The sequence below is a fragment of the Aulonocara sp. 'chitande type north' Nkhata Bay genome, linkage group LG20 (genome assembly GCF_057382095.1).
Source record: "Aulonocara sp. 'chitande type north' Nkhata Bay isolate Kocher_YH1m ecotype deep benthic linkage group LG20, A_spYH_male_GT1.1, whole genome shotgun sequence".
Taxonomy (NCBI): domain Eukaryota; kingdom Metazoa; phylum Chordata; class Actinopteri; order Cichliformes; family Cichlidae; genus Aulonocara; species Aulonocara sp. 'chitande type north' Nkhata Bay.
Genome location: NC_141363.1, coordinates 3,859,621 through 3,879,609, shown reverse-complemented (window position 1 = coordinate 3,879,609; position 19,989 = coordinate 3,859,621). Strand labels below are relative to the sequence as shown.

At 39.9% G+C, this 19,989-nt stretch overlaps 1 protein-coding gene across 2 annotated transcripts; it reads left to right on the top strand.

Annotated features, from left to right (window-relative positions):
• Positions 1 to 452: 452 nt before the first annotated feature.
• On the top strand, positions 453 to 4,977 carry dclre1b (DNA cross-link repair 1B). Of its 2 annotated transcripts, XM_086278376.1 has the most exons (5): positions 453 to 625; positions 812 to 1,095; positions 1,816 to 1,981; positions 2,105 to 2,287; positions 3,025 to 4,977. In XM_086278376.1, the coding sequence occupies exons 2-5, from the start codon at positions 898 to 900 to the stop codon at positions 4,236 to 4,238; spliced, it is 1,761 nt and encodes a 586-aa protein (XP_086134502.1). In that variant the 5' UTR covers positions 453 to 625; positions 812 to 897; the 3' UTR covers positions 4,239 to 4,977. The 2 variants fall into 2 exon arrangements, with proteins under 2 accessions (XP_086134502.1, XP_086134501.1); XM_086278375.1 differs by having other exon boundaries at positions 453 to 1,095.
• The last annotated feature ends 15,012 nt before the right edge of the window (positions 4,978 to 19,989 follow it).

Below are 19,989 nucleotides of genomic sequence, written 5' to 3'. Positions count from 1 at the left end.
AGTATATCTCTCTCTTTTTTTCTTTTTTTTTTTCGCTAGAATTGTTTAAAGCTTTAATATATTTCGGAAATAATCAAGCGCTCTTCTCTATCAATTTATAATCTCGTAAAATATGAGAAACACAATAAATGCCCTGCAAAGTTGTCATGAAGCGACTGTTTCCGCTCTGTTGGCGCCATCTTGTGGATACTACAACAGTTTGCTTACGTTGTGTATTTCTGGTAGCCTCCTGTATTGAATATATATTTTTAGAGATTTACAAATACAGTTTTAAAAATGGATATTGTTGAAATTGATTTGCTACATCCTTGGTTTCTTCCTATAAAAAGGAATTTCCTTTTTTCTTTTTTTTTTGTTTCTAGTTTTTTTATATGGGTCCAGCCGAGTGCCGCCTTTTGGTGGCAGTATTGTAGATAAGCAGCATGACCGCTACAATAAAGAAAACAAAGAAGAAGAAGGAAAAGGAGGCGTTGAGCGTTAAATTGAAAACAGAAATGGCGGGGCTTAACAGCTGCTGTTAGCACCGCAACTGTGAAAATGTAACGACCGGCAAGCTGTTTAAGGTGCTCAAGGTTGGGCTGAAGATTTTCTGAACCTAAATCAGAGGTCAATACGAGAAAAAAAAGTATGTAGCCTTTAGTAACGAGTGTTAAATTTGTATTTAGCGATTCCGTTAGCCAGAAGCCAGTGAAGGGTTTTGTTTTTTTGTTTATGTCAACACGCTGTTGTGTTTCTGCTGACATTTTAATACGCAGTTTGCTCTGTGACAACCTTAACTGCCCGTCAAACTCCCAACTATTACTTTAATTAGTCTCTAACAGCTGGCCACAGGCGAAAAACCCGTGACATCTATCGACTGACCACACAGCTGGATGACCTCAAGCGGTGGCAATAACAATGCCCGCAAACGGGAAAGTCATTCCCCACACGCCGCTGGCCGTGGACTTCTGGCATGTGCGGAAGTGTCCGGGTACCCGGCTGTTTTTCCTGTCCCACATGCACAGCGACCACACGACAGGTTTGACGTCCACGTGGAGCAATCGCCCCATCTACTGCTCACCTACAACCGCCACTTTGTTGAAACTCAAGCTGCAGGTAAGGGAGGGTGTAGTCATTAAAAATAAAGAAACAAATGCATGTTTGAGTGTAGAAGCAGTGCTGCACGGGATCTAAAACCTTTAATTATTGAATTAGAGCTCATTAGAGCTATTGGCTACACCTGGGCTCGCACAGCACAGGTATAATTAATGATTATCCAGCTACATGATTTTCTATAGCCAAGAAGCTGGAGTTTTGGAACAGAAAGAACAGTAACAAATGTGTTTGGCTACTGTAGAGCCCGACACAGAAGCAGCAGGTAAAATGGCAGATGTTCTGTACCAAGGACACTTTGACAGATGAAGTGTCAAACCCTCAACCCTGCAGTGGACAGCTATAGTATGCACACTTATAGAAAACATTAAGTGAGCGGCAGTTCTCTGGGCAAAAATGTCTTGCTGATGTCAGAGGAGACTGGCCAAGCTGTTTCACACTCATAGGAGGCAACAGTAACTCACATAAACATTCAATACTGCCAGGTTATAAACACAAGCATCTCTGATCTGAGTGCACAACATGTCAACCCTATACAAAATATACAATAACAGTGGTGTGTTATTTCTATAGTTTCCAAACTTTGATCTTTTATCAACCTTAAACGTGTTTCAGACTAAACCTGACCGTGATCTGGAGTAGTAGATATTCTGTTGCACCAAAGTCTTTTATAAGGTTTTGATGTTTTTTGGTTTTCCTCTGAATGTTTCCATGTCTGCTTAGGTGAAAGAACAGTGGATCCATCCTTTAGAAGTGGGTGAGCCATACCTACTCCCACTGGATGATATTGGCAAGGAGAGGCTCACGGTCACACTGATAGATGCCAACCACTGTCCAGGGGCTGTCATGTTTCTATTCGAAGGCTACTTTGGCTCCATTCTATACACTGGTCTGTTTCTCTGAAGCTTCTCAGACATTGAAAAATGCAATTTCTCAAGTTGTGTCCTGTTGGATTTAATTTCTCAAGTTTTTGGTATCACGTAAATTAACATTCCGCGCCGATTTATTTCAGGCGACTTTAGATACACTCCTTCAATGCTGCGTGAGCCATGCTTACGGACCTACGCCACTATAGATGTGCTGTACCTGGACAACACTAACTGTGACCCTAACCGTACCCTGCCATCAAGACAGCGAGCCACTCAACAGATTAAGGAGATTATTCGCAGCCACCCCAGCCACAATGTTATCATAGGTCAGTTTAAACAGCTTGCTGCAGCCCTGTCAGTTACTGTATTGTGACTGTGCATAAATGGCTTTTTTTGTATTTTTTTTATTGGGTGTATATGCTGCCAAAGATTAATAGGAGTTAGTGCTGTCAGCGTTAATCTTGTTAATACAACGTTAACACCACAACCGCATTAACGCGGCAAATCCCCGTTAGAGAGTTAACATGGATCGGCCCTGGCGAGGGCTGCACGGCATCAACACACGTGCAGCCCTCGCCAGGGCCGATCCATGTTAACTCTCTAACGGGGATTTGCCGCGTTAATGCGGTTGTGGTGTTAACGTCATATTAACGCTGACAGCACTAATAGGAACCTTAGCCTCACCACCACCATTAGGGGACAAAAGCTGATGTTACATACACAGGAGTCGCATTGCACTCTTTGCCAAAGGGTGTGTCTGACAACAGTACATGTAAAATTAACAAAAACAGCAATATCAGTATCAATGTTGGGATTGAAAAGAAGGATTTTTTTAAATTTGTTTTTTTTGTAGCTGTGCGATATTTTGAACACAAAGCTCTTCCTCAGATTTCTGATAAACACATTGTCTCACTTTCAAAGCTATTAATTCACATCCTCAGCTTAGAAGGTGATGATTTGTCATTCTTGTGTTCACAGCTTGTTCCTGCTGATTCTCAGTAGCTAAAAAAAGGTCAGTTATTGCAGGTCTAAAGTTTTCTTGTTGCTTTATTCCGTCTTGCAGGCCTTTATTGCTTAGGTAAAGAGTCCCTGCTATTGGAGCTGGCGATGGAATTTAAAACCTGGATTGAGGTGAGCTTTGAGAGAATGGAGACCCTTAAAGCTCTGGAGCTGCCTGATGTCTTCACTACTGAGCCAGGGGCCGGCCGTATCAGAGCTGTGGACCAGTCAGAGATTTGTGCCTCTGCTTTGCACCAGTGGAACAAAGAACAACCAACTTTGGCCATCTTGCCCACCAGCAGGCCGCTGATCTCTTTCCACCCTTATGTCCATGTAGTACCCTATTCAGATCACTCCTCCTACCAAGAGCTGGAGGATTTTGTCTCAGCACTTAAACCTACCTGCCTTATACCCATTGTAGGAAAATGTGTACCTGGAAGTCTTTCTGCCTTACTCCCTCACAAAAAACGCCATGAAATCCTGGTACCAGAGTCAGTCCGACACTACATGTCGAGAGAGCCAGAGAGGCAACTCTGCTCATCAGCAAACACTAGCCTTCGCCGCAAACACTTCCATCCTCTTGTTCCTAAAGGAGTGGTATTTGAGTCTCCTGTAAGGGGATCTGGGAAGTCATGTGAAGAAGCCTGGGAGGCAGAGTGTGTGGAGCAGGATGGATCTGGGGAAGAGACAGAAACAGAAAGTAGTGAAAAGGACTCTGACTGTATTCTCCTGGACCTGAGCAAAGAGCTCACCCCCAGCAGAAATGGAAGAGGGGCTGGAGATGTGTGGAACCTCAACATCGTCCAGACAGTCACAGAAGAAAGAGCGAGGGAAGGGTCAACGCCACTGAGCGAAATCGCACCGAGCCGCTTCTCTCCAGTGGAGATTCTGGCAAACACCAATGCCTGCTTGAAGCCCAGTGTTACCACAACGTTGTCTTTAGAAACAAGTGCCAAAATAATCAATAACCAGCACAGTGAGTGTGAGAACAACCACACATTGCCAATTGAGAATACCATGAGTCAGCACTGCGGGATTGATCAGAACGACAGCGTGACATTATTTCAGAACAGCCCTGATAATGATTCCTGTGCTTCATCCAGCCCACTGGCTTTGCTGAACTATGCGTATATAGAGGAGCTTGAAAACAGACTTTTAAAGAACCTCCCCTTCTCAGAGGAGGACTTTAAGAGCTGCGGCCTCCTGCAGAAAGGTTTTGTGCAGCAGTTTACCCCTTCACCTTTACAGTATTCAAAAGACAATGACCTCTCAGACTGATTTTTGTTTGTGGTGATTTTGAGGTTGAAGTTTTTGCCTTCTTTTAGAGGCCTTTTTGTGTTTTTGTGTCATCATAAGCACTTTAAAGCAGTTATCCTACTTGTTCCTGCGCTTTAATTCCTTGTGCTATTTCTATTTTTTATTTTTTTGTTGTTGGTGTGGCCTGGACGTTATTGGTTATTGAGCAGGAACAGTTAAGTGATGGTTTTTGTTTTTTGTTTCTTTAAGCTTTTCCCTCACGTTTGCATTTTTCTGTGTAAGATCGACAGAAAATAATTATTTCTCATTTGGAAGACGTTTTATCCGTTTGTTGGTCGGGATATGTTGGTCGGGGAAAACTAATCAGTGACTTTTTGTATGGACAAAGCTGAGGCACATTCTCAGTATTATGTGTTGGTCGTTTTCACACTTTGGGTGTACATGCTTCAGCTATACCAAACTATGGGGATACGTGTTAAGAAACCGCACTGCACCATGGGCCATTTTTTGAGAATAGTGATGATTCTCAGTTTCTCTGTAAACACCACTGTTTATAATTTAGTTTCACTCCTGTGTCCTTGTTTGTATATTAAGATATCAGCCACATGTTATTGCTTACTGAGCACTTTTTGTTCCTTTTTAGTTTAAACAATAATTAAACTAAACAATTTAGTTTACCGTAATTATTGCTCGTGGATACCACTGATGCTGCGTGATGCAACTTAACATCCATGTGAATAAACATTTTTTCTAAATGTGAGCATGTGTTAGTTACTGTTTTGTATTTTTTAATGTTTTTGGTAGCACAACCAAATCTTTATTCAATCTGTACAGTTTGTGGATTTTGCTGGGAAAATTAGTTTTAAGTCTCAGGATTAGAATTACATGTGAGAGAATTTGGTACCAGATTCATTTTTTTATTTAAGCTTCTGTTTTATGTTTAATTTAATGTCCTATCAGGTGACATAAGGAGTCCATTTTCACCCCAACACTTTAGAAAATGATCAACTCAATTAACAAAGCAAGTTAGCAGCGCTATTTGCAACAATAAACAAGCTGTGTACGTTACAGTCACCTCCTGTGACCGTTTAACAGCCCACTCTGACAGTGAAGCAACCTTTAAGAGAACAGAAATGATGAATCTCTTGAGCTTAAATAGTAAATATAATGTGGTTTGTGTTTTAGGCAGAAACTTTGAACCATAAAGGCTTAAAAGGCTTTCTCTGGTTCAGAATTTGGCTGTACCGTGCACCATGTGTTTTCTGAACATAAGTTGCAATGTTAAAGGTCAAATCTGATTCTGATCAATCAGCCTGCCTGAGTGATAAGCGAACAGTAACATTTTAGCAATACAAAAGCTGTGAAAAAGCAACACAAGGTTCAGTAAAATGTCATCTTTGTGGACCAAAATGTCCTGCCAGAATAATGAGTTTAATAAATTCCAAATCCCTGGATCTCTCCAGCTGATCCAGGAGAGGACAACCGCTGCCTAAGCAAAAACCCTTAGTGATCCCTCATGTGACAGGAGTATCGGGACAGATGAGGTGCATTTTTTCTAAACACAGCGTCTCCATAGTTTTTAAACCCTAAAACACTCTGCGCCAAAAGCTGGTCCACCCCAAAGATCGGGTCCCCTGACGCAAACGAAGCAATGTAGCGTACGCTGTTAAGTGCCAGGAGGATTTCCATTTCCTCTGGCGAAGCGGATGGCACAACACAGAAGAGCTAACTTGTCAGTGATTGTTTGATCAGTGGTCATGGCAATTTGCATACTAATGATGGAAGAACTGACCTCACAGCTCACTGTTCATTCAGTGGGCTAGTTTGTCATTATGCAATGAACAGTTTATACGGCACCTGCAGTGCGCTGAGACTGAAGAAGTCACTTGCATGGGTGACGAAACATTTCTCCCACTGAAAACACTACATCCACATGAACAGAATCAACCTTTGGGGCTCATGCAAAAAAAAAAAAACATGTATTAAAACCACATGTTTGATAAAGGAAAGCATTTATCTTTAGAGAGATTGTTTTCGTGTGAAATAAAGTCAAAGGAACTCCAGTTATGGATGTAATTACATCGGAAGAAAAACGAATTTATTTGATTTTTTTGTGAATGTCATAATTTCCTCCTCACTTAATTTTTGCTAATAAAGCCACAAAATAATACTAATAAAATATTTACACAAGATGTATTTCTGTTGATTCAACATAATTTTTGTCATCTGTTGTCATACAGATCTGTTTTCTAACATAAATCTATTTGTTAATATCAAAATATTTAAAGTTGTTATTCACTGAGCACATGTTAATTTGCACTTTTTAAGATAACTCACTACACAAACTGTAGCACAAAGATTTTCAGCATTATGTGTAAATGTAGGCTAAATATTCCCCAGCTGTTTCTTGCTGCAGTGCTCTTATTCTTCCCTAAGATGGCAGTAGTTTGTTAAAAAAAAAAAAAAACAGCTGTTTTTACTTTGTCTTGCCTGTCATTTAAATGTGGTATGAAGGTTTTTTTAATTTATATATTAAAATGAATAGAATTGTGTTTTTGAACAAAATCCCAATTTTCACTCTCTGTTTTATATTAATGAGCATTAAGTTTGATAGTCACAAAAAATATTTGACTGCAGTTGGCATTCAGACCATTTCTCTAAAAAATACCAGATTCCTGCAGCGCTCTTATTGTGAAAGCCAAATCTTGACTAGTTTCAGTCCTTTCCATGTTCATACATAAAAGCTTGCACACTGCACTGACTGCAGAGAAGGACTAGATGTCCTTCCTTTTAAGTACCAAACACAATGGTGTCTTGGAGGCCTATCTGTTTTTTTGTTGTTGTTGTTTTTTTTTTTCTCTATAACACAGGGAGGGCATCGACTAAAGAAACTTCAGCTGAACCAAAATCCACTCTCCAAGAGGCTGGTTTGTGTTAAACTGAAACCACAGTAATATTTACATGACTGCATATAAAACTGCCAAAGAACACAGAAAAGGAGCAAAAACTCAAAATAAAAAGTGTGATGCAGTGTTCTTGAAACTCTGCAGCACAGCACAATGAGCAGTGCAATAGCTAAAAAAAAAGTGCATCCTATCCAGCTATATCAACATTTCTTTTTTCTTGTTGTTGTTGGCTGTGACACTAACACGTCCCATTAGGCTGGACTTTGAAAAAAAAGTGCCTTGTGAAATGTTGTCTCTGTGTGAAGTTCAGAAATCTCTGAGGTGTCACACTGCGACATCGTAAAGTCACCATCAGCGGGTTGTCAGGCTGGCATGAGCAGCCAACAGGAGTCTCCTCATGTGCTCAAAAAGGATGAATGACCAGCTCCTGCATGGTGTTTAGCAGCATGTGTGGAGGAGGGAGGGCCGCTCGGGCCTTACTGTGTGCAGATAGATGTTTATTACGACCACTAGCTGATTGTGCACATCCTTTATTTAAGTAAAAGTATTAATATAGCAGTATAAAAATTCTCTCCACTTGGATTACTATCATATTTAAAGGTCCTGTACTACCCAAAAAGCTAAATTTGCATGTCTTTCCTCTAAATGTTTACATTGTTTTGCAGTAAGTTTCCCTGTTTTGGTGACATCATCTGCAGAAATGTTTGTAACCTAGTCACAAGGGGTCACAAAACAGTGCCCTCTCTTCAATGCAATGAACTAGATGCCATTTGCTCAAAGAACCAAAAAGTTACAATTTTTAAAAATAATTTAAAAGAAAAAAAAGTCATCTTGTGAATCTTTTCAGGTATGAAAATGCATCACATGCAGTTAACTAACATTACAGCTCAGCCAAGTGGGATGCCATTGACGTTTGCCTCCTGTCAATCTGTCAAAGTTTTGTTTCCTCCTAAAGTGATAAGGGCGGACAGCGTACTTTCCTGCATGAAGCTGCTCACAACCATGTTGGTGGATGTATTTGTTTTAATAACCAAATGGATTTTTGGAAACTCACATCAAAATAATCTAGATGGGAAAACAGCACTGCGGGGCAGAGGAAAACATATAAATTTAACTTGGTGTTGCGCTGCCAATTTAATACTATTTTTTAAAGCCCAGACTCTACATATTTCCCACAGAATTTTGCATTTAATCATTTTCTTTGACAAAAAATATTTCTCCAGTTACTACCGCACCTCTAACCAGTGGCTTGCTGTGTTAAAAGGCACCGTGTGTTCCTCCTATACTGGTGTAAAATCTGTTTATGTAAAACCTGACATTTTTCACTTTAGTGTAGTATCTTTTGTTTGGTTTCAAATTCAGTGTGGCAACGTGTTAAGAAAGAAGAACAAAGATTGCAGCTATTCAAATGCTAACACTCTGGGCTGTTCTGCATCATTGGGTTATCATAATTGTTTTCAACACGGCAACTAATCTGGTTATTTTTTTTACATACGATAATCTCCTGGTTGATTTCAAAATAAACTGATTTGTTAGTTTAAAAAATCAGAATTATATGTCAAAATCAAAATAATCATTTAAATTTTTAATGTCTTCATGTCACAGTACTCACATCAGTTTAATTTAATAAAGAGGTATAATAATTATTTTCTGTCGAGGTATATGATCAACCTTAAATTCATAGTGTGGGACAGCAGTTAAGTAAATGTACACAGAGCTCACCATCAGTGCTGGCTACACCGCTGACAGAGGAGGAACACAGCACCAGTGAATGAGTTGCTCCATTTTCTGTGGATAACCAGGATGCAACCTGCCCCGTGGGGACTCCCAGAAATTCAGAGAGAAACACATTGTTTTGTCGAGCTCTTATAGTGCCTTGGCTTGTAGCCATTTGCAGTCTTTCTCGGCAGTAAGGGGGGCAGAGTTGTGTCCTCCTAAGATTGGTTGAAATGCAATCAGGACAAGACAACACAAGATGCTCAATTTGCATTAAGATTTCTGCATATTTAACGTGAACCTGTTTTTCTCTCACTTGCAGCACCAATGCTATTTTAAGACTGTGCACTGGTATTATCAAAATAGAAAAAAACATGTTCGTGACTAAAATCCTGACAATAATTTGGGCCAGGGAGAAGAAGGGAGCAGGGTTTTTTGTCTTTATTTTTAACTTTTTTTTACACTGTGAATCTGAACCTCTGGCAGTGAGGCCAGGAAATGAAAGGAAATGGAGTGTCACGTATCCCCACAAACATCGCAGCAGGGCATTAGAGCTAAAGTAATGGATTCCTCACACACACCATTACTTCAAAGTGGAAAGCATGAAGACACTGCCACCTGCAAGGCCAAGCTCTCTTACCACAAGTAAAATAGAATGACATGGCCTCTACAATTCACTCAGCCCCACCTTCAAATCAATGATTTTACTAAGAGTAATAATCTGATTAGCACCGTCTCTGGTTAGTTCATAGTCTCTATAGTCTCTTTTACATACAGAAATAATTGCTGATCCAGGTCATTCACCCAGAATCACAATGTGGCTTTGAGTATTTAACATTTCTCCGTGTGCTGAAAAGAAGAATGATCCAGCTGTGTAATTTATAGCTCAGCTCAAGCAAGCGCTCTTTGTACATTCTTCAACTCTTACTAGGCACTAAAATCCACTTACCCTCAGGACCCACAAATAAAAAAAAGTTAATGTACATGACGGCTAGTACACCCAACTTTGGTTTTTAAGTATCAAAGCACTAAATCACAGGAATCACAGACTGTTGCCTGCAGACTCTCTGCTGCAGTTGTAGAGGGAAATCTTTGAACAAGACAGGAGTGTTAACATTGTTTTGTTGTGTGTGTGTGTGGGGGGGGGGGGGGGGGGGGCTTCCAGGTTCACCAAAGCTTCTGAGCTTTACTGGGATCTTTGCCAACAGGTAATCCAGCTGTTTTTAATGCTTCTGAAGTGGTGCAGGAGAGATCCAGTTTTGACTGCCAGCCCTAGATTGCAGCTGTCGTTTCAAAGATTTGCCTGATGTTCTCCTTTAGACCTCTCAGTTGACATCTAGCACCTCTTGTTCCACCTGTTGTGGATCTTATTTATTGCTTGTTATTAAATATGCGTGGATCTTGTGAAATTTTCCATTTAGCCTAACTAGCTGAACTGCATATTCAATCATTTCTCAATTTTAGGCAGGTTATTCATTACTTTCAGCTGATTTTTGTTGTTGTTTTGTTTTTTATGTCTGCTCACTAAATAGTACTCACACACTGTGGATATATTTTTGGCATCTGCAGAAATAACTCTGGTTGCAAATCACAGTCTTAGACAACCTCATTATGTATGTGGCTGCTTTTCAGCACCACGGACAGCACCCAGTGGAATCCAGCCCTCTCAGTCTTCCCCGAATAGAAAATGAACCTTAAATTTTTATAATCGGAGGCAGTTTTTTTCCTTATCTTGTTTTTATGGAAGTAAAAAATATTGCTAATATGAAAATGAATGCGTTTTCCACAAAACTGGGTTTTGGTGGGTTTAAAGAAGCGTTCATCCATGATGCAGAGAGAGCCCTCTTCCCCACTCAAGCATTACAACTTGACTGCTCATGTCTGAAGCAGAGGAGAGAAAAGTAAAACCAAACCTATCAGCTTGACAGACCGCTTGACTTGACACAGGACTTTCCTCCAGGCAAAACCACTGAGCAACAGGGTGGCCTTTTAACTGACTCCGCAGGAAAAAAAAATTTTGCCCTTATTTCATTTCCACTTTAATGTCTCAAATGCTGAATCTGTCAGTTTTCCGGAGCTCTTCAAAGACTCGGAGCTCAGCATAGGTGACATCAGAAGAGTACTGCAAGTCTTTCAGCAGAGCAAGACAGTAAATAAGAAAGCCACTGGTTTCTGCACTTTATAGTGATTTCTCTCAGTCCCTTTTTCCCTGACTGTCGCAGAGAGTTGGAATGATGAAGCAGAGCTGTGTCACACCCACACAGCAGCAGAGGCTGTTATCTTTTCGCTCACAGTCTACTGCTATTTCTGTTGCCTGTGCCAGTGTTTCTGCATGCGGTGGTATGGCAGTGCATGTGTCTGAGCGTGTTCGGAGGGGGTGAACACACAAGGATGAGCGGGAGTAAGAGGGATGAGACTGAGCCCTGTGGTTGCAAAACATCTTTGTTGACTGGAGAGAATGGCAGAAAAGAAGGATTTGGGGAGGAGAGGTAAAAAGCTTCCAAACGCAAACAGAAATAAAGGCAATTATTTTGAGAACTGTAGTCTTACGATTCTCTTTTCCAGTCAAATGTTCATTAAAATTATGAGTTTTTCAACATTTTAAAAAGAAGCCATGCTGTGCCACTTGTGCAAAACAAAATCATTAAATATTGTTCAGGGTTATCAGCATGCGAGCTTCTGAGCGTCATCAAAAACCGCTGCACTGCAGTGCATGGACTGATTCGCTCATTGCAATATTTCACTTTAAAAGAGCCTCAATGAGACAGCCTTGGCTTTACTAAGAGAGACTTTATTCTCTTTATTTCTTTTTTTTTCTTCCAGAGAGAACTCAGTGATCAATCTCTCTTTGTTAAAATCCCCCAGACCATAGTAGGGAGTCTCAGGCTTGCACAGGCTCTGATCCAGCTATTTGTGAATGACTCATAGGATAGTGCTTCCCTGTGGCGGGCTCTGTCTTCCTCTCCTCACTCCTACTGTACTCCCATGCTCTCTCCTGCTGTTCTGTTCTCCCTCCCCTGTGCTGTCTCTAATCTCCTTTGCTCAATATTGCAGCCCCCCCACCCTCCCTCTGTCCTTTCTTCACCTGACAGCTTTTCTATCCTTCCAGTGCTCCTCTTTAAACTCACCGCTCACCTTCCTCCCCTTGATCATCTCCTCCCCTCTATATTTTCTCTCTTCTCAGTCCCAGAGATTAGACCAGCCCCAGATCACTGTAGAAGTAACCTAAGGTGTATAGTAAATACATTTAGAGTGCACTGCAGAGAAAGCAGCAGACAAAGCAGCTGTCAGTGTGGGAATGATTATCCAAGCACTACGTGAAAACTACCACCTACTTTGATTTATTTGAAATCTCCAAAGCCTGTTACTGCATGACAGGCTGGTCAAGTCGACAACTGTGGACTTTTCAGTTTGATGCTAAACGGCACACGCAAACCAGACACTGATTCTCACTACTGAAATAATTTATAGCTGCTGAAAGCGCTCAGAAATGCAGCAGCCTTTTTATTTGGATCAGAGTGTCTTTAAATCAGACTTCTCTTGTGAGATTTATTGTATACATCAAGAGATCAGAATAGTTACACCAAAAGGGGTGTCACATGTGCCATGATATGGCTGAAAGAGAGAGTTATAAATATGAGCAGTTTTAGAGATGCATTTTTCAACCCTGGGCAATTTGCCCACAGGGCCATAAATATAATGTTGTTTGTCCGCGTCCTCGAGAACAACATATAAAACTGTGGCTGGAAATTACTTTGTCTGAGCCTCGCTTACATATTTATAAATGAATAATATATAAATGAATCAGATTTATCTATATATTATTCCTAAGACTGTTAAGGTTTATTGTTATTATTGTGCTACAGGTTTAGTTATTAATGGCTCATCACAGTTGCTGCTGGCTGATTTATCAATGAATGAGCCAGTTTAGCCTCTAATTATGGTGTGAAGTGCAGTAATGTGCAAAAGTCTTGAGTCACTCCTCATTTCTTCATATTTTGCTGGGAAACATGCACATATATGGATGGAAATACAGTATAAAAGTATTATAATGAGCTTGAAAGTCAGTGTTTGATATGACCACCTGTATTCTTCAACACAGCCAAAGTTTTCTTTTAATTTCTTTAAGCAGTCTTCAAGTTCTCCAGGCTTCTTTAAGGACAATCAGAGCTCTTCTTTGGATTTTGGCTGCCTTTTGTTCCATCAAGATGATGTTTTTCTATGTTTGTATTGCATTGACAGTGCATTTTGGATCTTTGTCATGCTGACAAATACAGCCATTGCCAAACCAGATTCTTTCCAGATGGTTTCTGTGTTCCTAATTCCCCCAGTTCAATCAATTCTGACAACATCCCCAACGTCACTGGGTAAAACGCAGCCTCAAACAGACCCAAATATCCATACATATATAATGATTTCAATTTTAAAAATTTACATTTTGTATTCTTCTCTCCATCAAACCTGTTGCTGTTGATTTTCACTCTAGTTCTTGTGTGTAATTTGGCACACACCAGGTTTTTCTCACTTCCTTAAAAAGGTCTGCTTGAACCCTTTTAAGGCTTCTTATTTTAAAATGTTTTTTGTGAACAGCACGTAAGTGAACAGTTGATGCATCAATTAAGGAACGGGATAAGGCTGCTTATCTGTTATGTGTATGTGTGCTTTTTTTAATGAATAGTAGGTGAATGTTAAGTGGATTATTAAACATTCATATGAAAATGGTCAGGTTCAAGAACTGCAATGAAAATGAGTAAAATGACTGAGAGCGCAGTCCTACGACAAAATCACATTATTATGTCAAACTCCTTGGAAATAAAATATAAAGGAATGTCGGGTTTCCCGAGCCTTTTTCTCTAGGTTAGGCAGTTGTCACTTTAGTGTACAGGCAGTTAAACTGCACAGGCGCTAGTTTTATTAGTTGTAGACTGGGTTATTTATCTTCTCAGTCTTTGTATTTTGTGCTGCCATATAGAATCAAATAAAATCAGCAAAATACCCCTGACAGTTTCAATTTCGAGTTGTTTTTGTCTGTAATGGAAATGCATTTTTATGAGGAACAGGCTGTTCCAGCAGCAAACAGTAAATAAGGCTCCCTCTGCAAGGGTATAATGATATTCAGTACACCGGACTCCCCCCTGAGAAGGCAGTACTATCATTCTGTGGGCACTCAGCTCATCTGCATTTTGTATTTGTTGAATGCTCATGGTGTTTTTTCACATTTTCACAATGCCTCAAGGTTAAATCGCCACTGTGTTCGTTAGTTTAACTCTAAAACAAACAGGTAATGCAAATATGAAATTGTTCTCTTTCTTTACAGTAAATTTGATGCAATAATTAAGATTATCAATCACATTTATTTTGTGAGTCGACGGCTATCTCAGCTGACAAGTCTCCAATACATTATCTCATATAGGTGGTAATGGGAAACCACCCACTGCTCCACTCTCGCTTCATTACAGTGCTCTGAAAATGCACTTTCTTTTATAATATCATTCCTTATCGGAAGCCTAATGATGATTTATAGCCGATAGGAGAACGTCTAGAGAATTGTGGCGGTGAGTGGGTTTGTGCTGTTGAGCGAGACCTGAGTTGTCGCCCCGAGGTGAGAGCAGTTCGTTTTGAATAGCAGAGCAGAAAGCTTACAAAGAGGTGTGCAGTTAGTGGGAGAAATGATTCGGAGTCCGAATCTGAAAAGAAATGTGTTTGCAGCTGACCTGAGCTCTACGCATTGATGGATGTCGTTCCACCCACCACTGCCAGACATGAAGGCAGCTCACCTTGCTACCAGAGAGAGGCTGTTTTAATTGGGAAAAGCTGGCAGTTCTGTGATGACATCTGGTTCTGGTTGGTTTCCAGGTCAATGCTGAAGCTGCAGTCCACCCTGATCTCTTATTAGAGTGGGTAAAGCATCTGCACACCTCTCTCCTCACCCTGATGAGCAAATTAAAAACAGTCTGAGCAGTATTACCTCTTGACCACACTGAGCTCTGACCTCATTATGCACCCAGAGTTAATTTGTTTATGTCGGAAATGAAAAGCTGTCATTTCTTAATATAAAAGGGGAAACTTTTAGTATTTATTTTGGCTCAGTTTTATATTTTCAGCAGTGAATATGTTGACTTTTTTTTTTTTACTGTGCCAACTTCATCATTTGACAATGTATTACAGATCTGTCCAAGACTGATGAACACATATTAACAAACTAAAGAGCCAACAAACTAAATAGATGTTACCAATATTTACCAAATGAGTTAATACGTGTTTGCATTAGTAAAGATGTGCTGATCGCAAATGGTTTTGAGCAAACTGTCTGCTGGTAGAAAAGTAAAGAAGTAAAGTGTTCCTCTAAGTGTATTTAGTCGATGTTTAAATATCTTTTTTTCTTTGTGTGTGTGTGTGTGTGTGGGGGGGGGGGGGGGGGGGGTCGTTTTATCTGCCACAAATCCAGAATAGCTAATTGGCGTAAGATATTCTGAGCAGAGCTCTCATATGAGTGCTTTTTTTCATATTATACATGTAAAATGTTACATGCACTGTAAGTACGGTGTAATTCTATGTCATTAGCTGTTGATTTCCCTCTTTGCTGCTGCTGCTTGGTGGTTATTGTTCAAGCAGTAAGTGGGTGGGCAAGGGAGGTGTTGCCTCTATCTTAGGCTGGTAATTTATGACTCCAGCTGCTGTCTCCCTCTCCCCAGGTGGACAGCTTGATTCCTCAGCAGTGCATCTAATTAGGAAGAGAAAAACACATTTCTGAGGGAGGCACAGTCTATGAAAGGATGGCACTCATCCCTGATTGGACAACAGTTTCTCAAAGGAATGGATGCGTAGATACAAATTAGGGAGCCTGATAAAAATAAATAAATAAATAAGTAAATAAAATGGAGGAAAAAAACATAAATGTGAGGAAAGTGGTTTTTTGTTTCTAATCTATGATACACACTGAAATTTCTATTTGTCTTAAAATAGCAGCAACTCGGTGCATTTAAGTACGGTCAAGACAGCCTTGTGAAATTCAAACCAAGCATCAGAATGAGGAAGAAAGGTGATCTAAGTGACTTTGAAAGTGGCATGATTGTTGATGCCTGATGGAGTAGTCTGAGTGTTCAAAAAACTGTGGTTTTCTGACATAAACATCTCTAGGGTCTACAGAGAACAATCTGAAAACAAAAATATCCAGTGAGCAGCAGCTCTGTGGACGAAAAGGCTACAGCAGCAGAAGACCACACCAGGTGCCGCTCCTGTGACTACGAACAGGAAACTGCAGCTACAATTCGCATGAGATCAAATTACACAACAGAAGATTGGAAAAACATCAGCTGGTTTGATGAGGATTGATTTCTATTATAACATTTGGATGGCAGGGTCAGAATTTGGCTTTATTAACATGAGAGCATGGACCCATCCTGCCTGCTATTAATGATTCAGGCTGCTGGTGGTGTAACGGTGTGGGGGATGAGTATTGTTACTGACCAGGTCCCTCTTTTCATGATCATAGTGTCTCAATACAGTAGAGCACCTCAGGATGTCGTGAAACCTGAGATCGCCCCAATTAAAGTGGCTCTGAAAGCAAAAATTGGGTCCAAACCAGTACCCGTGCATTGTAGTGACCAGTGAGTGTATTTTGAAAATAAATGAGACTGAGTCTTTTATAGTTGTGGATGGAGTTTATATGTAATCTGCTAAGTTGTTTCTGATGTAAGAGCTATAAGTTAAAACAGGTATAATTGCATAATATATATTTAAAAAGGGGCCTAATGTGAACCAACAGAGAAATATAGCCAGAATCTGCAGCTCCTATTGCCTTTTTGCAGCTTTATTGTGAGTTTCATCTCATTTTCAGTAGCCAAGGCCACAATATTTTGGTTCGCTGTCCCTGCTCTCATTGCTTTGTTTTCTCCCACAGCAGGCAGCTGTTTTCAGCAGAGCTCTAAAAAGCCACTATAATCCAGAAGCATAGCCAGATATCACATTAAGAGTGGATATAACAACATCAGATGGGCCTGACTGCAAGGCCCTAAGGCACAGTACTCTTGGCATGTAAAGTAACTTGTTCAATCACTAGGCACCCAAGTGAACAAACAGAAAATAAAGTAATTCCTGATTATAAAAATGCAGCAAATCAGGACCAAACATAAGAACATGTATTTTAAGTTTATACATATACAGTTTACAGTGGTTAACTGTTCATGGCAGGGCACTGTCACCCTCAGACCACCAGGAAATGTCCCAGCGCTCCCAGCAGGGTGCCTGCATGTATCAGTGTAACTCTTTTCCTGTCATGTCCATGTCACAGCAGTTTCTCTTCTCCTCCGTGTATGTGTGTGTAAACCCATCTCCTCACACTCATAGTGGAGCCTAGGGCAATCTTTTAGCTGAAATATGAGAACTCCTCTTCCAAACACTTTCTTGTGTATTCGCAGGAACACACCTGCTAAGTGTGAAGCAGCACAAATAAACGATTGCTTAGAAAAGCAAAGAACACTGAGACAGGCAGACACTGAGAGATAATAATAACTTATTACTTTGATGCTTATTATTATGAAATTCAGTATAATAAACTCTGGGCTGCATGACAAATACACACTTGGTTTTAGTTTTTGCATAGATCTCTTAGCCTTGTCAAATCACCCCTTCCTATTATATATTAGTATAAATTTACTAACATCATCTACTCATTATTTTTACATGATGTTATTTAATAAAGTTGCCACAAGCAAAATACACTTGAAATATATTCATTATCTATTATGAATATTTTTTCACTAAAGATGCAGCTAGTATTAGTAACCTAATGCTTAACCTACCTAAAATAGTGCCCCCCAACCCAGTGTCTGTATTTATGTCTGTTCATAATTTCCTATAAAAACAAAATGCTCATGGGATCACAGCACAGTTTTGAATGATACGTGAGTCTAAACTTCACTTTTCTGTTTCTCACATCATTAGTGTGAGAGAACATGAGGCAACATGCGCTGTTTTACCAATTTTTAGGCCTGAACCCCCCCCTTTCTCTGCTGTGAGCTGAGCAGTATACTGGAAATAGACCATTCCTGGGAGACTGCAATATTTTGCTATTGCTATTTGGGATTATAGCACTTTTAACTTCTTTAACTTTAAGTCAGTGAAAATGTTACAATCGCACGTGATCCATTTTCATGAAACCTTGGTGACTAGGTAGTTATAGTACCTACCTGCTCAGCAGGAAGAGCAGATATTTCCCCATTAGAGATGGTGCCAACAAGAACTTTTTCTTTCTTTGCAGCTGCATGCATCACATCTGCCAGCCAGCCAAGTTCAAGCTGACATCCACGTCTGTGCAGACTTGAACTTTGGATATGAAATGTCATAACATCTACATATTAGTCTCTCAAACCCACAACTCTAGTTGCTACTTGGAGCTCTTTAGCTCATCTGTAGTGGCTCCCCTTTGCAAAAAGCTACATTAATATAAAATAATTAATAATAGAAACTTAACCTTAATTGTTAAATCTATACACATAAATGGTTAGTCATGAGTCCCCTTAGCTATGGATTCAAAATCCCTTAAAAACAAGCCATGGAGAAAATTGAAGAATTTAACTGTGCATAGACAGATGTGTTTTCTGCACATTAGCCAAAATAAAACCTTTATTTTTTTCATTACCCTTGTTATATTTGAAGCTTTTTATTTGTTTGATTTATAAGAATGCATGTAGGACTCAAAGAAGCTATAAAGCTGCATGCCACTTCACGATTGCTCAATTTTGTTTAGTAATAATAATAAGAAGAAAACCGTTTTAGCTATCGACACTCTCTGATTCTATATATTTAGCAACAGCATGGTGTTAATGGCATTGTAATAAAACTGCAAAGCTGAAGTGCTAAATAATCATTAATACCCCACTGTAGAGTAATGTTACATCTATTAGCAAAGTTGATAGGCTCAGTTATACTTAATATACCTTGTAACTGTAATTAAAATGAAAGAGGATCAAATATACTTTCTCTCAAAGTTGGTAAATTCTTTTGTTACATTTTTTTGACAAAACAAACATTTCACCAACAGCTTAAATAAAAAGTCATACATGTCTCTACTGATAGTAAAGTTTACTAATCCCTGTATTAGACATTAGTGTTAAAATATCTGCATATTTAACATTTATTTAAGAGTTGCTACCAAAAGCATATTTGTGAGATCACAGTGACCTTCTAGTGCTTTCCTTATCAAATTCTAATCAGTTCATCCTTGAGTCCAAATAAGCATGTGCACCAGATGGGATCAAATTCTCTCCATACACTGTCTTCAAATAAATGTTACTTTCACAGCCAAAATCTAATCAGTCCATCCTTGAGGCCAAGTGAATGTTTTGTCACAGTTACATGCTGACATCCAGGAAAACATTAGGCCTCCAGGCATGTCTGCCAATGGTTTTGAGGTATACGAAAACATAACTTTGAAAGATTGAATACTGGACTTAGCTGTCATGAACAAACTGTTTATAAAGTCCTCGCTCAAAACATTAGACTGCATATCAATTTATGTTCACAACTTACTGGGAATAGTTATTGCACTGTGCAAGTTATTCGAGTGAGGCATGAGAACTGTGCTGTCTTCCAATTCGGTGTTACGATACCTACAGAAATACTCTGACGTCTCTGTAGCGGTTGGCTGTATTAGTGATGAGCAGGGTCAGAAGTATAAAGCACTAGTGGATGATTTTGTGGGGTGTGGTCTAGGAGAAATCATCTGCTTCTGAATGTGAATAAGAACGGAGGGATTGTAATTGACTTCAGAAGAAAGAAGACGGCTGTGTGACTTCTGTCCTTGAAATGGTTGATCTGGGCATCAACACTGACAACAGGCCGAACCAGAAGACTAACACAGAGGCTGTAAAGAAAAAGGAGATGAACAGGCGCTACTTTTTCTGTGTGCAGCAAAATAATGGAGATTTTCTATCACTCATTTGTGGCAAGCACAGTGAACTTTGATGGGGGAGCAGCATCGGCGCTGGAGACACCAACAGAATGAATAAACTGATCAGGAAGGCTGGGTCTGTGACTGGCTGCAAACTGCACACTTTTGAAGTTGTGGTAGAGAGGAGGTCACTGAACAAACTGTTATCAATCATGTATAATCCTGACCACCTCTCTGCACCGCTTAGACAGGCAGC